Raw genomic sequence first — 22,840 nt, forward strand, 5'->3', positions numbered from 1 at the left:
TCAAACGCCATGAGACATCTCAACCTAGAAATGCCAGGATCTCATCCAAAAAGGCGTCGAAATTCTGCTGATTTCCCAAGCCTGAAAATTGGCAATTTTGATGATTGGAATCTAATAAATTTCACCTCATCTGTGCATGTATCAAAAGCTCTTTTTATAGATTCTTTTTGCAGTCAATTAGCTTCATTGAAGTAACATTTTAGCCTTACATCATTCATTCTCATAAATTAGGGGTTTGGGAGTTAATTTGCATCCACATTTTAACATTTTCCTTTGGGTTACTATTAATGACAAATGTAATTTAATGACATACCATTGTGAAAAGCTATTTGATTAGTCCTCGTTTAATGCATATAAATCCAACTTCCTCATCTTTACTATTGCATATAGATCTTAGATTGAAGTAGGAATCCAGCAATGGATTATTTCCATTCAGTCACAGCGACTTCAATTGTTGCAATCATTGCTCTTCCACTACTATTTCTTTTCCCTTTTCTATGGATATCAAGAAGAAACACAAACTCGAAGAAAACAGCACCAGAAGCTGGTGGAGCATGGCCTATTATTGGCCATCTCCGCGTCTTAGGAGGAACACAACCACCTCATATAAGCTTGGGTAAAATGGCTGACAAATATGGAAGAATGTTCACTATCAAGTTGGGTGTGCGTAGAGCTTTGGTGGTGAGCAGTTGGGATATTGCTAAAGAATGTCTCACCATACATGATAAAGCATTCGCCACTCGTCCAAAGGTAGTAGCCATGGAAGTTTTAGGTTACAATAACGCCATGATCGCCACTGCTCCTTATGGACCTTATTGGAGTCAAATGCGTAAATTCGCCACTATTGAGCTCCTCTCAAATCATCGCCTCAACTTGCTTAAACATGTAAGGGAATCCGAGGTGAAAACATCACTGCAACAGTTATATCAACTATGGAACAAGAAGAAAAGTAGTAGCGGTGACAAAGTATTGGTGGAGATGAGGAGATGGTTCAGAGATGTTACACTTAACGTGATACTAATGATGGTTGTAGGGAAACGAATACCAAATTCATACGAAGGAGTTGAAACCGTGGAATGGAAGAATTTGGTGGAAGAATTTGGTGCACGAATTCTTTGAACTAGCTGGGAAGTTCGTGGTGGCAGATGCATTGCCGTTTTTGAGATGGTTAGATATTGGTGGAGAAGAGAAGCGCATGAAGAAGGTATCCAAAGAATTGGACCAACTTGTTGAGGGATGGCTACGAGAACACAGGGAAAAGATAGCTGAAAATGAGGCAAATAGTGAGGAAGATTTCATGGGAGTGATGCTATCTAAGCTCCGTGATGTTGAGCAACATGATGCCAATACCATCAACAAAGCCAACAGTCTCGTATGTTCATTTCTTAACCAAAATTTTTAATTATAATTCATATTTAATCTTTCTATTGCCTGCACATAATTGATGATTCCCTCTTTGTTGTCAATGTTTGGTGCTCATTTCTAATTGTTTGATTTGGTTTCTTTATATCGTCAGCAGTTTTTCATCACTTTGTGCTCTGTTTAATGTTGTCTGTCTGCTCTGAACCGATTACCAGTTTTGTTTCCTATAAAATATTGGACACTAGCTGCCTTGTTACATGATTTCTCTCTTTTTTTTTTCTTTTTTTTTAACCTTTTTGACAGAAATTTCTCGTGTTTTCAAATAGTTTAAATGGGGTTGTTTTGACAATTTTAATGGAGTTAAAATGGACTAAAATGTGTGACGGAAATCAAAGTAGGAATTTAAAAAATTAAATTTTAATTTAGATACTGTAGTGTATATTTACCATAAAATTGTATAATTTTTTCTTCTTTTAATAAAATTATTTTAGCTCTAAATCCACTAAATACTAATATTTTTATGATACATGATGTAACAGACTCTTGTATTAGCTGCAGAAGACACGACATCGATTACAATGACATGGGCTTTAGCTTTATTGCTTAATAATCGTGATGCATTGAACAAGGTCCAACAAGAATTAGACATCCATGTTGGCAAGGATAAATTGTTAATATCAGAATCAGACACTAAAAACTTAGTGTACCTTCAATCTATCATTAAGGAAACGCTACGTCTATATCCTCCTGCTCCACTTTCAGTGACCCATGAAGCCATTGAAGATTGTACAATTGATGGACACAATGTTTCAGCTGGCACTTGGCTTATTTTCAATCTTCACAAGATTCATCGTGATCCCCACATATGGACAGACTCATCTAAGTTTCGACCAGAAAGATTTACGACCACCCACAAAGACTTTGATGTGAGAGGACAAAATTTTGAATTGATTCCATTTGGTAGTGGTAGAAGAATGTGCCCTGGAAATTTATTTGCACTTCAAGTTTTACAGCTTACGTTGGCTAATGGGTTGCATTGGTTTGAGTTTGAAACCCCATCAGGTGAAGCAGTTGATATGCGTGAAGCACCAGGATTGACGAGTCCAAAAGCAACTCCATTAGAAGTTTATATATCTCCTCGCCTTCCTACTTTTGTTTATAATTTTAATACCTAATTTGGTTGTTATAAATTTCTATATCATATAAAAATTACCCTTTGTAGAAAAAAATTATAAATTTTCATTCAGTTAGCACTCTTTTCCTTTTGTATTTTCTGCATTATTACATATCCGTTTTGAAGATTTCCTTTATATTATGACTTAGGATGATATGGTTTTGATACAGCAATTTTTAATTGCTTTTTATTGTCACATAATTAAAAAAAAAAAGATGAATTCACATGTTTGCCTTTACTTCAAAAAGAAACATGTTTGACTTCAACCGCAAAAGTTATTGAAAGTTTTAGGTGAGCTTCTTAATATCAACATTTTATGAGCTTTGATAAAGATAAATTTTAACAGGTTATTTTTATAAACTTCTAACAACTATTAAAATCATCAATTATTTACTTAAATTCTTAATGAAAAGACATAATTTTTTAATCAAATACTTAAAGTGACATAATTTTTAATCAAATACTTAAAGTGATACATACATAGATAGGGTGAAATTTATTAAATTTCAATCATCAAAATTGCCAATTTTTAGGCTTGGGAAGTCAGCAGACTTTCAACGACTTTTTGGATGGGATTCTGGTATTTTTTAGTTGAGATGTCTCATGGCGTTTGAAGATATATCTCTTAACTTCAAAATGCATTTTGAATCACTCGATTTTGAGTTCGGGAGCTCAAGTTATGACCGTTTTAGTGAAGACTGCGTGAGTAGAATTTCTGAACGGGATTATGACGGGAATTACGAGTTTCGGGCTTTTAATTCGAGTTTAAATCATATTGGGTTTGGGTTTTAGGCTTAATTTTTATTATATATGAGCCCAATATTTTATTTATCAGCTCTTATTATTTTATTATTGTTTTATTCCGAATTTTTGATAATTATTAAGTATTCTAAGTTATTTAGGAATTTTATGTTAACAAGAAAGTTTAATTTAAAACTACTTTTTGTTTAGATTAAATTAGAGTTCTAGCATACTTAGGAGTTTTATTTATATTTATTTAGCTAACCTATATATAGGCATTCGCATTGTACACAAAACAGACAATTCATTATTATTCTATTTCTCTTTTGAGTTAATAAATTCTCTCTGAATTTTTCTTTTCAAGAATTTCTCTTGAGTTTCTTTTAGAAGAGTTTTAACAATCTTTTTAGATTGTGGGGATCATCTTCAAACTTTTTCTCGCCAAGGTTTTTATTTTGGAGGTGAAATTAGAGCTGCTTGAAAGGGGTTGTGGATTCTTCGTGTTTCCAAGGCTTCTTAAGACTTCTACACGCCACGTTCTATCTTTCCATTTATCTTCTTTATTCTCTTCCTTAATCTTTGATTTATTATTTTATTTTAGTTATTTGTTTTAATTGTTTTATCTAACTTGGATTTAATTTGGTTTCAAGTTGTATAAAAAATCCAAGTTTCTTTCTGAACGCCTAGAGCCCTAAGTCAAATCCGCGACTTGGACAAACTTTACTATCCGCTTTCACGTTCATCCTTCTCACTCTTTATCATAAAGTCCTATTGAAATTTTAAGTTTGTTGATAAGTACCAAAAGTAACATATTTTAATCACGTTCTTAATTCGGTTTTAGGTGATTATTTGATGTAAATTGTGAGTTTTATACCCCTGATCTTTTAAATTCATGTTTTTATGCTTAATAGAACATTTGAGAGAAAAAAATGAGTGAAAAATCGAAAAATCGAAGCAAGCCATAAGAGCCACACGGGTGACCGATTCCATACGGTCGTGTGATCCACACGAACGATCACATGGTCATGTGGTAGGTCGTGTTAATTTCATGAATTTACATCCTAAACTGCGGGAATTTGTATTTTTTTAGATTTTTCGAGCATTCTAAGACGTATATATGATAAAAATAAGAAGAAAGGAGTGGGCTGTCATAGAATATTCAAGAAAACAACTCGAAAAACACTATTGAAGCTTATTCTAAAGTAGATTTCCGTCAAGATTGAAGATTCCCAATTGATTTCTTAGGAGATTAATGATTTCTTAGGAGATTATCATGAGTTTCTTTATTTCTTTCGGTTATACTGTCTCTTGGATGTTTTTATTTGCAGGCATAAACTAATTTTCTAAATACCTAGGGGAGATGGACCCTATGATGATTCTGTATTTTGATTTTTATTTTACACAATAAATACTTAAATTTCTTAATTATGTGTGCTTAATTCTTGGTTTAATATTTCTAGGTTATTGATCCATGTTTGATGTGTTTAAATCAAAAGAGGAATAGACCCAGTTTAAGAGTAAATCTAGCGTAATTGAGTGGAGTTGCATGCAATCCTAGAAATAGAACGACATAAATCTACCAGATTAGAGTTAATCTAATAGAGGAATTTATAGATAGAGTTAATGCGATAATAGAGTTCTAATTAGAAAGAAATTCTAATTAATCAACCTAGAGTCTGTTGCTCTTACTCTCGAAAGAGATATTAGTATAATTTAGATTGATAGTAAAAAATGAAATCTAGGTGAGTTCTTTCTTGGGTATTGTTTTGCATCTTGGTTCTTACTCGATGATTTTCGTATTTTATTCTTTGTTGTCTTCATTAGTTAATTAATTTAGTTAATTTTAGTTTTTAATCAATCATTCTATTTATTCGGTTAAATAATAGAAAGACAATAATTACTAGTACTTTTAATTTTTGTGGGAACCATATCTTTGCTCACTGTAACTATACTATTAACTGGTAGGTACATTTGTCTTAGTCAAATTTTTAGTTAGTTTCATGAACCAATGACATGACCCATTGACCAATAAATCATAAATTCACAATCTCTTTATATGATACATAACAAAATATCCTCTAAATAACTCTATATCTCACAAAAAACAATATTCTCTAGCTACCATATCCATCAACTATTTATTCAAATTAGCTGATTTGTCAAGAAACTAACTAAAATTTTGACTAAGACAAGTGCACCTATCAATTAATATTATAGCTACGGAAAGTAAAAAAAACCATTCACACAAATACTAAAAGTACTAGTAATTACCGTCTAAATAACAATATTCTCTAACTACCAAATCCATCAACTATTTACTCAAATTCCTAATGAAAAACATAATTTTCTAACCAAATACTCAAAATCCTATTGGAAATCCAACTTGATAAAAATTCTTAAAAATCGTTAATTAAAATTTATAAAATTTAAAACGCCAAAATATTAATTTTATAATTTGCATATTACAATTACATTTTTCGAGTCTTTTAAAAATCACTAATCGCTAATAATATTTTATTGTGAAAAAAAACTCCTTTATAAGTATAATTAAAATTAATGAATGCATCATTAATTAATACTCAATATATTCTCATTATTAAGCGAAGAGATGGTTCACAGATGTTACTCTTAACGTGATACTAATGATGGTTGTAGGAAACGAATACCAAATTCATACGAAGGTGTTGAAACCGTGGAATGGAAGAAGTCGGTGGACGAATTCTTTGAACTAGGTGCGAAGTTCGTGACGGCAGATGCATTTCCGTTTTTGAGATGGTTAGACATCGGTGGAGAAGAGAAGCGCATGAAGAAGGTATCCAAAGAATTGGACCAACTTGTTGAGGGATGGCTACGAGAACACAAGGAAAAGATAGCTGAAAATGAGGCAAACAGTGAGGAAGATTTCATGGGAGTGATGCTAACTGATGTTGAGGAACATGATGCAAATACCATCAACAAAGCTACCAAGATCTCGTATGTTCATTTCTTAACCAAATTTTTTAATTATAATTCATATTTAATCTTTTTATTGCCTGCACATAATTGATGATTCCCTCCTTGTTGTCAATGGTTGGTGCTCATTTCTAATTGTTTGATTTGATATTTAAGGATTTTTTTGTCAAGTACTTAAATTCATTTTTAATATATAATTTAGTACTTGAAATTTTTTTTTCAATTTAGTACCTATATTTTTTTACTAGAGTATGCATGTCAAATATTCATTGAGCCATATGATATCATTTGGCATAAATACCAAATTGAATATAAAACTAAACTTAAGCACCAAATTTAAAAAAAAACTCAGATACTAAATTAAACATTGAAACTAAAATCAAATAATAAATGTTATATTAAAATTTGATTTTATTTTTATATTCTCACTTTCTTTGTTTATCCTTCTTTTCCACTCAATCAAATATTCTTTAAAACTTTCTAAAATTGAATTTAAAAGTTACCCATTTTAGTAATATAAGTGAAACAAACAATAACCCCAAACCCTTGAGAATCCAAACATCATAGAATTTTCCTAGAAAATCTTCAATTACAAAGGCAATTTGAAAACAGCACCCAAATAAGGGTGACTCGTTCGTGAAACTATGGTGAGTACTTGATGTAACATCAACCTAAAATGGTCCTAATGGACCATTACCCAACTTCCCTATATATCATCATCATCATCAAAATCGTGGTCCTTCAAAAAGGGATCGCATTAAAACCCCCCATCTTCATTTACTATCATCACATGGGTGACTTCTACTGTCACCTCTTCTTACACTTCATTGGTTGTTCTTACATAATAGGTGTAGTGGGCCAAATTTGCCCGGGCCCACTAGAAACCCAAATATACAATAAATAAATAAATAAATAAACCTCAGCCTATTAAATAACCCTATCAGACCCAAACCCAATTTTAAAACTTGGCCCAAATTTATAAGGCCCGATAGACCCAGAACACTAAACCAAGACTGAAGCCCTAGCAGCACGTGTTTGCACCTCAGCATCCTCGGTCTCTGTACCACCTCGGTACCCCCGTGCCACTCCAGCCTAGACCCATACCCCATGCGCATGCCAACAGACCCGTACCTGCAAAACAAAAAGCAACGGCAGTAGAGACAAACAAAAGGAACAGCACAAACACAACAGCAAAATTTGTATTTTTGATTTTCTTTTCTTTTCTCGGCTATAAAGCTGAGGATAGTCAAATGTAAAGGAGGACCACGATATCTGTATACACGCACAGAGAATAGAGAAAAGGAATTTAAGATCAGCAAAGGTGATTTCAAGCCGTTTTTTATCCTCTCTTATGATTTCTTTTTTTAGTTTTTTTTTTTTTTCATTTGGTTCGAATTTTTTAGTATGTGAGTCAATCCCAATGAAAGCCCGAATACTTCAAAAATACTGAGGTAAAGGCGAGGGAACAAATAGTGTTGAATCTTTGCTCTATGAACCTATCTTCGTTTTTTTTAAAAAAAAAAATAATGTGAAGTTTGAAGCTTTTTTTTAAAAAAAATAATAAAAAGGGAGGGAAGAAAATACTTACCAAATTTCTCTAGGCATGGTCGAACGCCTTCAACGAGGAAGATGAGTACTATCTGCATGCTGTTGATCATCAAAACAATGGTGGTTCGGCTGCTAGCAAAAGAAACCCTAGAAATTTGCTTCCAAGGCTGTGATTTTCGACTTAAAAATGGGGCTGCGTTTGAGATGGAAAATGGGAAAAGAAAGGTTTTAAATAACCTTTTAACAAAGTAGTGATGTTAGCATAAATAAAGGCCCGCGTGTCAGCTCATTTGGCAGGCCCAATTTGCACATTATCACTCAAAAGTGGGGAATTTTCTTGGTGGGTCCTTTCCCTTGCGCACAACATCCAATTTGCGCCCAATTTGCCTACCCTATGTTTTAAAATTCGACCTTCTAATTTGTGTGTTGTTTCATTTTGATCCACGGTTCGTTGCAGCATTGTGTGGGCGCGAGATATTTACAATTCCAGTCCCTGCATATTTGTGCACATAACACATTGACTCTATTTTGCAATTATTTATTTGTAAATTGTTTCTCCTGTTTTAACTTTATTTCAATTAAGTCTTATCCTCATTATTTTATTTACTGCACATAAAATTTCTTTTACATGCTAGAGTATTGATTGTGATATTTTGTTGCTTTGGGTAAATTGAATTTCGTTAAAAAAAACATTATAATGATCCTTTTATTTATTCTATTATTTTAATAATTGGTATGTATAATTTGTAATAAAATTTATTTTAATTTATGTATACTTTTAATTTTATCTTATTTTATAATTTCTTTTGAATCTATTAACCTATTTTAATGTATATATTCTTTTTGTTATTTAAAGGAAATCCACCTACTTTATGTGTTGTTTAAATTATTATTAAGCATATACTTGGTTCTTTGACCTATACACATTATTAAAGCCATGCTTTTATACATATAGTTTTTTAACAGAAAAACATATATCTTATATAATTGTGTTTTTTTAAATTTATTATATATATAATTTATAATAAAATTAAGTTAATCTTGTTTTAATTAAACAATATTTTGACATACAATTATTTCTAACATTTCTTCACATGTATATAATCCATATTAAATTATTTTTACTATGGTACATGTTATTATTTTCATATAACTTTATGTAAATATTTTTCTTTGTATCTATCCTCTTTTAAAGTTATTTATATGTATAACATATTTCTTTTAAGAACCCTATTTTAAATATTATAATTTATTTATTGTATACACTCTCATATTATCCTTATGCATTATATTTTTATATATATTTTGTTACTTATATAATTTATATATTAACTTTGTTTCTTTCATATCTTATTAATTTCATTTTTAAAAACAATTATACCTAATTTTACTTGTATATACATGTTTCATAAATTTATTTTGTATATTATTTTCATTCCTTCATATTTAATACATTACTTAAGTTATCATGTGAATTATCAATTTTAAATGAGTTGGTGTTTTAAATGTTTCATATATAATTTGATTTGAACTTTGTATTTTATAATAACTATTTCAATAAACATGTATTCTAAGTTTTATGCAAATTTGTCAACTTATATACGTATTATATGATTACTAATTCATCATAATGTTGAAAATGTCTTATGTTGGTTTCTAATTCCATTTTGTTTCATATATATATATATATATATATATATATCTTTTGATTTGTGCATCATTTTATTTTGTGGCATGTTATTGTGTGTATTGTTTTGATTGTGTTGAATTGTTACATTATCATTTTCGTCATTGTATTACGATATCATTTATTTCCTATGCATGATTGTAATCGGATTATATTTTTTTGGTTAATTGTATTTAATTTTTAGTTCGCTAATTGATTGTGTCTTGTGTATGCGCCTATTACCCCATATCATCATTTTTCACTTGTTTTATGAAATGTGGTTTTACAAAATCTAAATTTTATAATTAATTTTGTCTTATTTCAAATAGAATTAATGCGTTTTAAGCTAGTTCCACAATTATTAGAAACTCTTTAAAACGAAGACGATATTCGATATTTGGCAATTTGCGAAATAGTGCCCTAACGTGCTGGGTTGCAATTTCTCGTTTGCTTAAAATAATGAAATATCCCTTCAAAATTTCATGCATATCTTCTAAAAATCATTTAAAACGAAGGCAATATTCGGCGCTTGACAATTCGGGAATCATGCCCTATCGTGCTGGGTTATAATTCCTCGTTTGCTCAAAACAATCAAATATTCCTTTAGGTTTTCACTCATGTTTATTAAAGATCTTTCAAAACGAAGGCGATGTTCGATGTTTGGCGATTTGAGAATCGAGCCCTATCGTGCTGGGTTGCGCTTTTTCATTTGTCTTAAATAATTGAATATCTCTTCGAAATTTCACACGTATTTTCTAAGGTAAGGCAATGGTCAATGTTTGGAAATTCGAGGAATCATACTCTACTGTGCTGGGTTTCGGTTTTCTGTTGGACTAAATAGTTGAATATCCTTTTGTGATTTTCGAATTATAAATTTTCGGACATCGAAACAAGAAGATTTTTGGCAACCAACTCGGGTTATTCAAATGTTGTTAAAAAAGAACCACATTTCAAAAACATTTTTAATTTTAGACATAAGGGCAGTATTTAATCGATTTGGTACCAATTTTGGGCGTAGTGAGGGTGCTAATCCTTCCTCATACGTAACCGACTCCCGAGCTCATTTTCTCATATTTTCGTAGACCAGAATCGTTGTTTTAGTAAACCAAAAATGTTTTATTAAAATAACCAAATTCTTAGGTGATCCGATCACACTAAAACAAAAAGATCGGTGGCGACTCCACGTATTTGTTTTTCCAAAGTCGATTCCCCTTTTTTTTAAATTTAATTTTTTTTAAATCAAAGGATGGTTTAAACAATAGGTCATCATCTCCTCAAGATCTCAGCCTTGAAATCATGCCCATGCATCAATCTTGATGTAGCTTCATTGAGTGGATCTCAAAATTTTGTCCCTTTAGGCTCAAGGTGGCTGTATCCATGGATGATGGTCACCCTACAATCAGGGGAAAACTTTAAGCTTTCTTAAATTGATCAGACAGGTATTTCTTATCATTTTCATTTGTTTTTACTCCTTTTTGACCCCTAGTGGTTGTTTTGATTGAATTAATTTGAATGCAAACTGAAATTTTGAAATTAGTAGTAAGTAGATTTTTTTGATGGGATTAAAAAATAGAAGGTATGGATAAAAATATAAGTTTGAAAAATGAGTTTAGAAAAAAATAAGGCCTGAATAAAAAAAGGGTCGGGCATTAGGTAACGCTTTTTTTGGCCTGGGCCCGGCTTAAATTAGCAAAAAGACAAAAGAAATCAGATATTTTCTTTCTGTTTTCTTGTTGTTTTCTTGCTATTATCTTTTTGTTTTCTCACTGTTTTACTATCATTTCATTGTTATGTTACTACTATTTTATTATTGTTATTATTTTAGAGGCATTTACTTGTTAAGTTAAACCTATCTTAGTGTTATTTAAGTATAAATTTTTAATTTATTTTCAATTTGTTGAGAAATATTTATTTTAGTATTTTTAGTATTTTTTATGTATTATATTTTTTAAATTTTTTATATGAAAATAATATAAAAATTTTAATTTGGGCAGGTTAGGCCTAGGTTTTAGTATTTTTTATCCAGGTTGGTTTTGGGCAATATTTTAAGCCTATTTTTTATGCCAGGCTGAACTCGAGCCTAAAATTTTGACAATGCCAAGCTTGAACCCGGCTCGACCCATGGACAGGTTTAGTAGTAAGGTACATTAAATTACATGTGTACACTGAATTATACATTGATAAACAAATGCAAAAAGAATAAAAGATTAAACACAAAAAGTGTAAATTGGGTTTAAATCTACATCTACGAGGCTTTACCGAGAGAAAATTTCACTATACAATACCAGCAATGATTTAAGCCGAATATATTTTAACCTTTGGATAATTGCAATCTCACACAAGTACACTTAGTATGAATTCTGCCTTCTTCGCCTTTCCTACTAGGGACAAAGCTAAAAGATTACTTTAAGAAATGAGTGATGAATCATAAATTTTTTAAGAGCCAAAGTGTAAATTTACCTTTATATGAACTTATAATTTTTAAATTTTTGAAATAGCTACAAGTGTAAATCCACTCTTAAGACTGAATTTGTAGAGAAAAAACCCTCTCTGCATCATTGGTCTTTTTCACCCAAATCATTGAAAGGTGTGTTTCAATGTTTTGTTTTCTTATCCTCGAGCTAAAGCTAGAAACTAACAATTGTCTTTTTAATAACTTTTTATAGGATATTATCGTATCTGATCTTTTTATATAATATTTAGAATTATTTATAGTCCCTTTTCAACTCATAAATAAGAGGATAATATACTTTAACGCACTCAAACCCACTTCTTCCTACATTGACAATAATTGTAATATCCTGATTTTGGGCCTAGTCGGAATAGTGGTTTCGTGACCACAAAATCCGAGATAGAAATAATTATTTTATGATTATTTTAAGGTCTATGATATGATTGCATGATTGTGTGAAAATTTCGTGAAGAAATTTTATGCATAAAGTGCTTAAATTGAAATTAGGGACTAAATCAAATAATTTGCAAAACTTGCATTCTAAAAGTTTCTAGTATGAAATTGTTTTGAAATATTAATTAGGAGGTCTTAAATAGAAATTTTACCAATTTCTAAGTCTATGGACAAAAATTGGACATGGATGGAATTTTGGAAAGTTTAGTAGTAAGGGCATTTTGGTCATTTAGGGTAAAATGAATTAAAATACAAAATTAAAAGCCAATTTTGCTCATCTTCAACCCCATGGCGAATATAGCAAGGAGAAACCATGGCTAGGTTTTTCAAGCTTCCAAGCTCGATTGTAAGTCCATTCTAGCCTCGTTTTAATGATTTTTATGTTTTGGAGTCCCTAGCTCGATTTAGCTTATGCTAGCAATAATTTAACCTAGGGTTTATATTTGGAAAAATACCCATAGGTGAAATTTGTGTATTTTGGTGTTTTATGATAGAATATGAGGTTTTAAATTATGTTAGACAACTTGTGCTACTCGGTTTTAAGTGAAAACGAGCAAAAGAGCTTAATCGGTAAAAATACCTAATAGTCATAAGTACATGTTAGAGTGAGAATTTGATGTTGCCATAGAAGGGAAAAATGATCAGCATGTCATAAAACATAAGAAAATAGGCTGAAGTTTGATTTACGAGCTTTGAGGCAAAAGCGTAAATATGCAAAAGTTTAGGGGCAAAATTGTAATTTTTCCAAAATATGATTTTGGGTCAATTTGAATAATGTGAGTCCTAATTAGACTATATTTTAAATGATAGAGCAAGGAAAACTGAAATTGGGCTAAAATGGGGAAAATACCAAGTTGTGGACGAAATGGTAAAAGTAGCCATTTTAGCATACGAGGTAAGTTCATATGTAAATGTTGGTAACATAGTTATTGTTTTAAATGTTTTAATGTTATTTAAATGATATGATAATTATTATGAAATATCATACTTGTGACAATTGTTTGATAATATGTCAAATTATGTGATATACTTGGAAAATGTGAAATACTACCGAGTATCGGTATCGACATTCCATAGAAGATGGTTGAGACATATGATTGGGAAAAATGTCCCGTTGAACCTTAGGAATGGATTAGGATACAAGTGACATGTCACTGGGGTATTTGGGCATCCGAACTCGTTGAGTTGAGTCTGAGTTCACTTATGGATGCGAATGTCCGAACTCGTTGAGTTGAGTCCGAGTTCGTGAAATGTAACAAGGCATCCGAACTTGTTGAGTTGAGTCCGAGTTCACCTATGGATGCGAACGCCCGAGCTCGTTGAGTTGAGTCCGAGTTCGCTTATGGGCGGGTTACATGGTAGCTTGGCTACATATGTGACACTTATGTGCAAACTTTCCATGTATCCGAATTATATTCCAATGTGTTCAACGGGCAAAGTTCTACTGAAATGGAGGAATACTCAAGATGAAAGGGACGTATTGATAAGTGTTGTGAAATGGGTACTTTGAACAGGTATGTACTTAACCCTCGGGTTGAAAAATCGATATAACAACAATATGGTAAGATGATAAATGAAAATATGATATGAATGTCTTGGTGATGATTATGCAAATGATGTTTTATGTTTGCTTATATGGTTATATTACTTGCTATTTGCATGTGAACTTATTAAGCATTTATGCTTACTCCCTCCTTTTCATTCCTTGTAGTTTTGACAAGCCAGCTCGAAAATCGGAAACGGTCGGAGGCACGCTCACACTATCCGTATACCATCTTGGCATAATGGCTTGTATATTTTGAGTATGGCATGTATAGCATTATAATCATTTTGTATATATGGTCTTATGATATGGTTATTGAGTGGTATAGAAATAGAAATACTTGGTAATGATTAGCCATTGGAATGGCTAATCATGATCATATTTGGTGTTATGTATGTCAAATTGCTAGCTAATCCATGGAAACCATGATATAGGTAAAATTTACCATAAAATAGATTCAGACAGCAGCAGTGACGTGAGTTTGAAAAATCACTAAAAATAGTAGAAATGGAATTAAATAATGAATAAGTTATGGAATCGAAGCTTGATGAGTCTATTTTCATATGGAAGAAGCGAAATAGGTATATGAGCTATATTTTATGAGATGTTTAAATTTTTGTGAAACAGGGCCAGAGCGATTTCTGGATCCCCTGTTCTGACTTTGGAAATTCACCATAAATTTTACAAAGATAATTAGAAGTCATGCTTTATATGTACAGATTCATTATTGAGTCTAGTTTTATTAGAGACAAACGGCATAGTCATTGAAGCTCTGTCCAGGGAGATATCTGATTCATAATACACAGAGGTTAGAGTAGTCGAACCCTGAAATAGGGGAGACTTTAACTAATAAACTTAACTAATTGGCCCGACCAAAAATTCTAGAAAATAATTAGTAGATAGATATATGAGTCTAGTTTCAGGAAAAATTTACGGAATTGGATTTTGAGTTTCGTAACTCGAGATATGATTTTTAAAGCGACTGTGATGCAGTTAGCCAGCTTGTCTGGAAATTTTAAAATGAATTGTATGAGCTGTTTAAGTAATGAATTAAGTCCGTTAACACCTCGTGTTCGACTCCGGCAACGGTCTCGGGTACGGGGCGTTACAATAATATTTATACCAATTATTGTTTTATATGCAAGAATATATTTACAAGAAAACTAATAATGAAATTGGAGTGGTACGTATGATTAATGCAAGTACGAAAAGTTAGTTCACCTAATTTCAAAATAAATTGAATCTTTCTTCACAACAAAAATATGTTCACAACAAAATATGATATCAGTGATTATATTTTTTATAAATTTTATTTACTTAAAAGTTAAAAATTATATTTTTATTTAAAATTCAATTCAATTATCAAAATTGTAATTTTTATTGTTTAAATTTGTCAACATAATTTTTTTATAAAGTTATTCTTATATGATGTAGTATATAATTGATAGAAAATAAATATAATAAATAGATAAATTTTGATAGAAATTACCAATAATAATATTGATTGAAGTAAAATTTTAAAATTAAAAATATAATATTTTAAATTATAAAGATTAAATTTCAAATTCTATACAAGTATAAGGGTATATTTTAACCAATAAATTATAATAGATTGGGAAAATATTACACTTCCCTAAGCAAGAAAGATCTCCATTGTACTTTAAAGCCATGAATATGACATGACATCCCAGAACACTTTAATAACCACTATAAATCCAACACCTTCATCTTCAATTGCCGGCACATCCTACCCTGTACTAGCAATAATTATGGACTCATTTCATTCATCCCCAGCAACTTCAACCATCGCAATAATTGCTTTTCCATTACTGTTACTATTTCTTTTCTCTTTCCTATGGATATCAAAACATGCCCTAACAGACACAAACAAGAAGCAAACACCACCAGAGGCTGGTGGAGCATGGCCTATTATTGGCCATCTTCACCTCCTAGCAGGGCCACAACCACCTCACATAAGCTTGGCTAACATGGCTGACAAATATGGAAGAATGTTCACTATCAAGTTAGGTGTGCATAGAGCTTTGGTGGTGAACAATTGGGAAATTGCTAAAGAATGTCTCACCATAAATGATAAAGCATTCGCCTCTCGTCCAAAGGTAGTAAACATGGAGCTTTTGGGTTATAACAATGCCATGATTGTCTTTGCACCATATGGACCTTATTGGCGTCAAGTGCGCAAGTGTGTCACCATTGAGCTCCTCTCAACTCACCGACTCGATTTGTTTAAACATGTAAGGGAATCCGAGGTGAAAACATCACTGGAACAGTTGTACCAGATATGGAACAAGAAGAAAAGTACTAATTGTGACAAAGTATTGGTGGAGATGAAGAGATGGTTTAGGGATGTTACTCTTAACATGAGTATGAGGATTATTGTGGGCAAGCGAATATCGAGTTCAAGTGAAGGAGGTGAAACCATGAAGTGTAAGGAATTATTGGAAGATTTCTTTGAAATGGCGGCCAAGTTTGTAATTTCGGATACGCTACCGTTCCTGAAATGGTTGAACATAGGTGGATACGAGAAGTCGATGAAGAAGATAGCGAAAGAATTAGACCGCATTGTCGAGGGATGGCTACGAGAGCACAAGTGCAAGAGAGGTGAAGATGAGGCAAATAGTGAGGAGGATTTCATGGGAGTGATGCTACCTATTCTTCGTGATGCGGAGGAGCATGATGCTGATACCATCAACAAAGCCACCAGTCTCGTACGTTCATTTCTCTTAAAGTTTTCTATTTTTTTTTAATAATTCCATTATAGGTTCTAATCGTTTTAACTCTTTGTAATACAAAAATTAGAATTACTCATAATCTCTCCTTAACCCATAAATAGAAGCATAATATGTTTCAACGCATTCGAACACACATCCTCCTACATTGATAACAATATCCATACTAATCGAACTAATATTCAATCTAAAAATTTTTGTTCTATTTTAAAATAATATAAAGTAGGTTGTTTTGCCTTTTCACAATCTTTAAAGTTATTGAATATGATAAGTTAAAAGTTTTATATAATTATTTTTTCTTCTATTAACATTTTTATTGAATTTTTTTATATTTATTTGAAGATGTATGATAAGCTATTGAATATCTATGGTACATGAAATAGGCTCTTATTTTAGCGGCAGAAGATACAACCTCGATTACAATGATATGGGCTTTATCTTTATTACTCAATAATCGTGATGCATTAAATAAGGTTCAACAAGAATTAGACATCCATGTTGGCAACAATAGATTGTTAGTGAAAGAATCGGATATCAAAAACTTAGTGTACCTTCAATCAGTCATTAAGGAAACTCTTCGCCTATACCCTGCTGCTCCGCTTTCTGTGATGCATGAATCCATTGAAGATTGCACTGTTAATGGATATCATGTTTCAACCGGCACTTGGCTTATTATCAATCTTCAAAAGATTCATCGTGATCCATTTATTTGGGAAAATCCTTTTGAATTTCATCCTGAAAGATTCATGACTACCCATAAAAACATTGATGTGAGGGGATATAATTTTAAACTAATTCCATTCGGTAGTGGTAGAAGAATGTGCCATGATATTTCATTTACACTTCAGATTATGCAACTTACATTAGCTAATTTGTTGCATTGGTTCAAGTTTGAAACCCCGTTGAATGAAACAGTCGATATGCGTGAAGTAGCTGGAATGACGAGTCCTAAAGCAACTCCATTAGAAGTTCATATAACTCCTCGCTTACCTACTTTTGTTTATGACTCCAACAACTAGTTGAATTGTTAAGTTTGACTTGTAATAATGAAAAATATAATATTATCTTATACTCTAATAAACTTCTAAAATTTTATTTTGTTATACACATTCTCACACACTACCATAAAATCATCCCATCATATTCTAATGAACCCATCATGCCTTTACAGCAACCTTATATATAATCGTGAAAGCTCCCTCCCCTTTCTCTATAAAAGTTTTCTCCATATCACAAGAAGAAAGAGAGGCTTCATATGATGCCGAAACGCTACCTAATCTCTCCCAAGAAATCTCAAAACTTATGAGATCCTCAAAAACCATCCTTCCTTGCGACACATCGCACCCCTTATAACCATAATAAGCTGCCCAACTTTGCTATCTCCATGGAGGTGTGTTCAAGTACATTATTGCCAATGACAATATCTAATTTTTGTTGTATCAAAAATTGTATTGGGCGATGAAAAGATTTAAAATTTTTAATTTGCTAAATGCCAATAATATCTAATTTCATAAGTTCGATAAGTGACGTTCATTTTGATAATTTCCAGCATTATATTAACATTTATAAAAATATATATTTATAATATTTTCCCTAGGTGTAAATCAAACATTGTATTTGAAAATTATTCTACTTTGATTTGAGAAAAATTGAATTGAATTGAATTATTTTTAATTAATCTTACACGAGCTATCGAATAAGAATAATTTAAATATCTTAATACTCAATTCAAATAATTGATAAAGCTTAATCGAGTTTTTATATTTATAAATGTATTTGTAATTTATTATTTTATCCAAAAGAAAATTTTATATGAAACAAGCTTAAATTTGAACTTGAATATATATATATATATATATATATATATATATATATATATATATGCTTAACCAAACCGAGCTCAAATAGTTTGATTTTATTTTGAAATAAAACGTTCTTTTAAGTTTAAACTGAATTTTAAATAAAATTTTTGAATTAAACTCAAGTTCGTTGTTATTTGAACTTGGGTCGATTTGATTGTAATCTTAAATCTCACTCCAGCCTAAATAAAAATAAAATCATTTATATTTCAGAGACCTCAAATCACAAGGCCTGTCAACTTGATGTGCTCTTGGGCTGAGTCGGGCACAATCAAAAGTTTAGGCCCGTTTGTTAGGATTGGCCCGACCCAAAAAATGGGTCTAATTTTTTATCCAAGTTCAGCCCGGATAAAAATGTTAAAATTTGAGCTCGGCCTAGCTAGCCTAGTATTAAATTTTTATATAATTTTTTTAAAAAATCAAAAATACTAAAAACATTAAAATAAATGTTTCCCAACAAATTAAAAATAAATTTAAAAATATGTATACTTAAATAACACTAAGATATGTGCAATTTAACAAGCAAATTCCTCTAAAGTAATAAAAAAATTAACAATGAAACAAGAGTTATACAATAACAACAAGCTACTAGCAACATAATAATGAAATGATAGCAAAATAGTGAAAAAAAAACAACAAAATAAAAAAAAAGCAATAAAACAATAAAAAAAATAACAGATTTTTTTTACATATTCAGGTTGGGTTCAGATCAAAAAAACCTTACCCATAACTTAATCTGTTTTCTAAACAAACCTTATTTTTACTCAAACTTATTTTTCGAATATTCGACCCAACCCAGAAGCAGATGTAGTATCAACTAATAAGTTTAAACCTATTGGGCCATACACGCTTACTTTGCAAGCTATTTTTTTCAGCTAAAATTTCTTACGTCAATTGTGATTATTAAATTAATTATTTTTTATGAATTTGTCATGGCCTTATAATTTAAATTTTAAAAAATAAAATTACACATTAGTACCTTAACAATTTTTTATAGGTATTAGTAAAGGTTGTCACAATCACAACGACAACCTTCAGCGTTAAGTTTTAATGTTTATTTTGTATTTCAGCCTTTTTTTTTTTTTAAATTTGATATTTAAGAGTTTTTATCCTACTTAAGTACCTAAGTTTATTTTTATTATTTAATTTGGTACTTAAATTTTCTTTGTTCTAATTAAATACTTATATTTTTTACCAAAGCACATGTGTCAAATATTCATTGAGTCACATTATGTCATTTGGTATGAGTACCAAATTGAACATCAAAATCAAACTTAAAACAGCAAATTAAAACAAAAAACTCTTATATTAATTAAAATTTGAAACTAAAATCAAATAACAAATATTATATTAATAGTTACCCATTTTAGCATTTAGCAATATAAGTAAACAAACAACAACCCCAAACACTTTGAGAATCCAAATATCATACAACTTTCCTAGAAAATCCTCAATTACCAAGACAATTTGAAACAGCATCCAATTAAAGATTAAATCATAAATTTATCATTATACTAATTTGTAATATTTTAAATTTTAAAAAGATTACAAGGTATTTTTGCCATTGGCCCCATTAGTCTACGCCCATGTTTTTATTTAAGGTAACCATTTGCCCCTTACATTGAATGATCTTCACATAATCACCGAAATTACATTGAATTTTCGCCATACTGTCACTATCAAAATCCTTAAATAATTTTCAATCAATACCAATAAAAAGTACCTTAATTTAATAAGCTATTATTTTTAAATATTACTTATTCTTATCTCTCCTTGTTATTATATTATCCACTCAGGATGAAGCCAAAATAAATATTTAAGGGGCATGATAAAATTTTAATTTTTATAGTTTATATCTTTATAATTTGTAAAAATTAAATAGAATTTTTATAATTTTAGGGGGTAAAGTGCAATTTTATCTTTACTAATTTAAAATTTTTAAAAATTTTAAGAGCCAAAAAATAAATTTATATTTTAGAGGGGTCGGGGCCTATTCCAGCCCCCTGGCTTCGCCCCTGTATCCACTGAAACTTTATCATCAAAATATCATTGTCAATCTCAATAAAAATAAAGTATATTCGTAATAAAAAAAACTATCAATCAACTATGACATGGTCTATTTAATATGTGTAAACATCAATTTGGTGATATATCATAATCTTCGCACCTACATAAATTAAGCTTAATTCAATTTGACAATAAAAAGTCAATAACTATAACTTATCTAACTTAAACAAGAAACGATTCAAAACCAAAATAACACATATCTGAAATAAAAGTTTTTCATATTTTTTTTAATTTTATAGTACATGAAATTACATAAATACGGACATGTTTAAAATAAAACAGATAGTAATTAAATTAGATATTAATAGAAAAATAAAAGCTACATAAATTAATTTTATCTTTGATTTACTAACCTGTCTTGCTTAGTTATTTCATTAATATATATTTATATCTATTTGATTTTCAACAATATCATTTTCAAAATTTAAACTTATATCTCCTTTTTAAAATATAATCTACCATTCTATTATCGATCATCAAATTTCTCTAGAAGTATTGAAACTCAGTTCCTAAAACTTGTAAACTATAATGTGAATTAGAACAAGTGGTGCTGCAATTCTACCCCACTAAAATAATTTCCTCCCTCAATTTTCTCGGTCAACAATACGGCAAAGATAGAATTAATAGATTTCAAACCATATATTGAAAAATACAAAATAAAATGTTTGAATCAAACAATAACGGTTAAATTAAATCATTAATTTTATTCCATACATAATATTTTTCAATTGGAATATTGGAATATGTTAAGTTATTAGACTTTTAAGTTTTGAAATTTTAATTTTCACACGTTGATAAATTAATTAAATTTTTGTGAGTAATATGTAAAAATAACAAGTGATAAAACATTATATATATGATGATATATTTACTGCTTCTGATTTTAGAAATAACATAATTTAATGAATTTAACATTATCATTTAGCGATAATTGAAAATTTAAAATTTGGAAAGTATAGAAATCAAATTAAAGCCACAACTTAATTTAGCAAAGTATAACACCGGATAGCAGAATTTAACCTTATTAACCCTATAAATCCAACTCCCTCATCTCTGCTATTGCATATAGATCATAGATTAAAGTAGAAATCCAGCAATGGATTATTTCCGTTCAGTCACCGCAACTTCAATCATTCGTCCAAAGTTCGTAATCATGGAATTCTTAGGTTACAACAACGCCATGATCGCCACTGCTCCTTATGGACCTTATTGGCGTCAAATGCGTACATTCGCCACTATTGAGCTCCTCTCAAGTCATCGCCTCAACTTTCTTCAACATGTAAGGAATCCCAGGTGAAAGCATCACTGCAACAGTTATATCAACTATGGAACAAGAAGAAAAGTAGTAACAGTGACAAAGTAATGGTGGAGATGAAGAGAAAATTTTTTTAATTTCATTTCGATCCTTCCAATACAAATTTCTTGACTTTGCTTCTGTTAAAAAGGAAAATTTTAGCCTAAATAATTTAACAATTGTTTCTTAAGCATGCTCCTAAAAATTCAATTCAACATTCATATTGATTTCAGAATAGCTTTGGGAAATCTCAAAAACATATTCTATATATATATATTTACCCAAAATTAAAATGATTTTATATCCTCCTCTAACTTTTTAAACTATTAATATTTTAGAAATCCAACCATTGAATTTGTGAAAACATTTATACATGCATATAAATTTTTAAATCGATTTGATATTTTCATCATATTAATCTAAAATATTACTATATTAATATATATTTAATGATTAAATTTTTTCACAAAATTATAAATTAAATTATGCTAAATTTAACATTCATAATTTACATAAATGAAACATATTGATATTTTCATCATATTAATCTAAAATATTACTATATTAATATATATTTAATGATTAAATTTTTTCACAAAATTATAAATAAATTATGCTAAATTTAACATTCATAATTTACATAAATGAAACATGAATGTCAACTATTAAATTATAAAAATATTAATCATAAAAAATTATAAAAGGAAAATATAACATCACTATAGTTTTACATTTATGTAAATGATGATGAACAGACTAATGTATTGATTTCATGGAAAACAATAAGTGAACCAATTTCATTTTTCATCTTGTTTTTATTCGGAAAAAAGTGTTCAACGATAATTGATTACATTGTTGATTTTCTAATGGCTTCAAAATTCCAATTTCAGTAACGTAAGTTAATGAAAGATCAATATACGATAATTACGTAAACACCACCACATTGCATATATATATATATATATATATGTATGTATGTATG

General features: G+C 30.2%; 1 protein-coding gene, 1 long non-coding RNA gene and 1 pseudogene across 2 annotated transcripts; 2 read left to right on the forward strand and 1 right to left on the reverse strand.

The window, feature by feature from the left end:
- Window positions 1–210: 210 nt before the first annotated feature.
- Window positions 211–2,615, forward strand: LOC108482223 (cytochrome P450 CYP82D47-like; annotated as a pseudogene).
- A 4,354-nt stretch (window positions 2,616–6,969) lies between these two features.
- On the reverse strand, window positions 6,970–8,221 carry LOC108480411 (uncharacterized). Its single transcript, XR_001870615.2, has 2 exons — window positions 7,818–8,221; window positions 6,970–7,360 (listed from the first exon to the last, which is right to left on the reverse strand). It is a non-coding gene; the product is annotated as an uncharacterized LOC108480411 (long non-coding RNA).
- A 7,383-nt stretch (window positions 8,222–15,604) lies between these two features.
- On the forward strand, window positions 15,605–17,672 carry LOC108481813 (cytochrome P450 CYP82D47-like). Its single transcript, XM_017784891.2, has 2 exons — window positions 15,605–16,617; window positions 17,022–17,672. Exons 1-2 carry the CDS (start codon window positions 15,661–15,663, stop codon window positions 17,655–17,657), a joined length of 1,593 nt encoding a protein of 530 aa, XP_017640380.1. The 5' UTR covers window positions 15,605–15,660; the 3' UTR covers window positions 17,658–17,672.
- The last annotated feature ends 5,168 nt before the right edge of the window (window positions 17,673–22,840 follow it).

The sequence above is a fragment of the Gossypium arboreum genome, chromosome 6 (assembly GCF_025698485.1).
Source record: "Gossypium arboreum isolate Shixiya-1 chromosome 6, ASM2569848v2, whole genome shotgun sequence".
Lineage (NCBI taxonomy): Eukaryota > Viridiplantae > Streptophyta > Magnoliopsida > Malvales > Malvaceae > Gossypium > Gossypium arboreum.

What these genes read in the sequence shown, in the direction of transcription:
- LOC108481813 (XM_017784891.2), top strand. Translation starts at nt 15,661, where the DNA reads ATGGACTCATTTCATTCATCCCCAGCAACTTCAACCATCGCAATAATT. An exon ending in TCAACAAAGCCACCAGTCTC is followed by an intron (nt 16,618 to 17,021) that starts GTACGTTCATTT and finishes TACATGAAATAG; the next exon opens with GCTCTTATTTTAGCGGCAGA.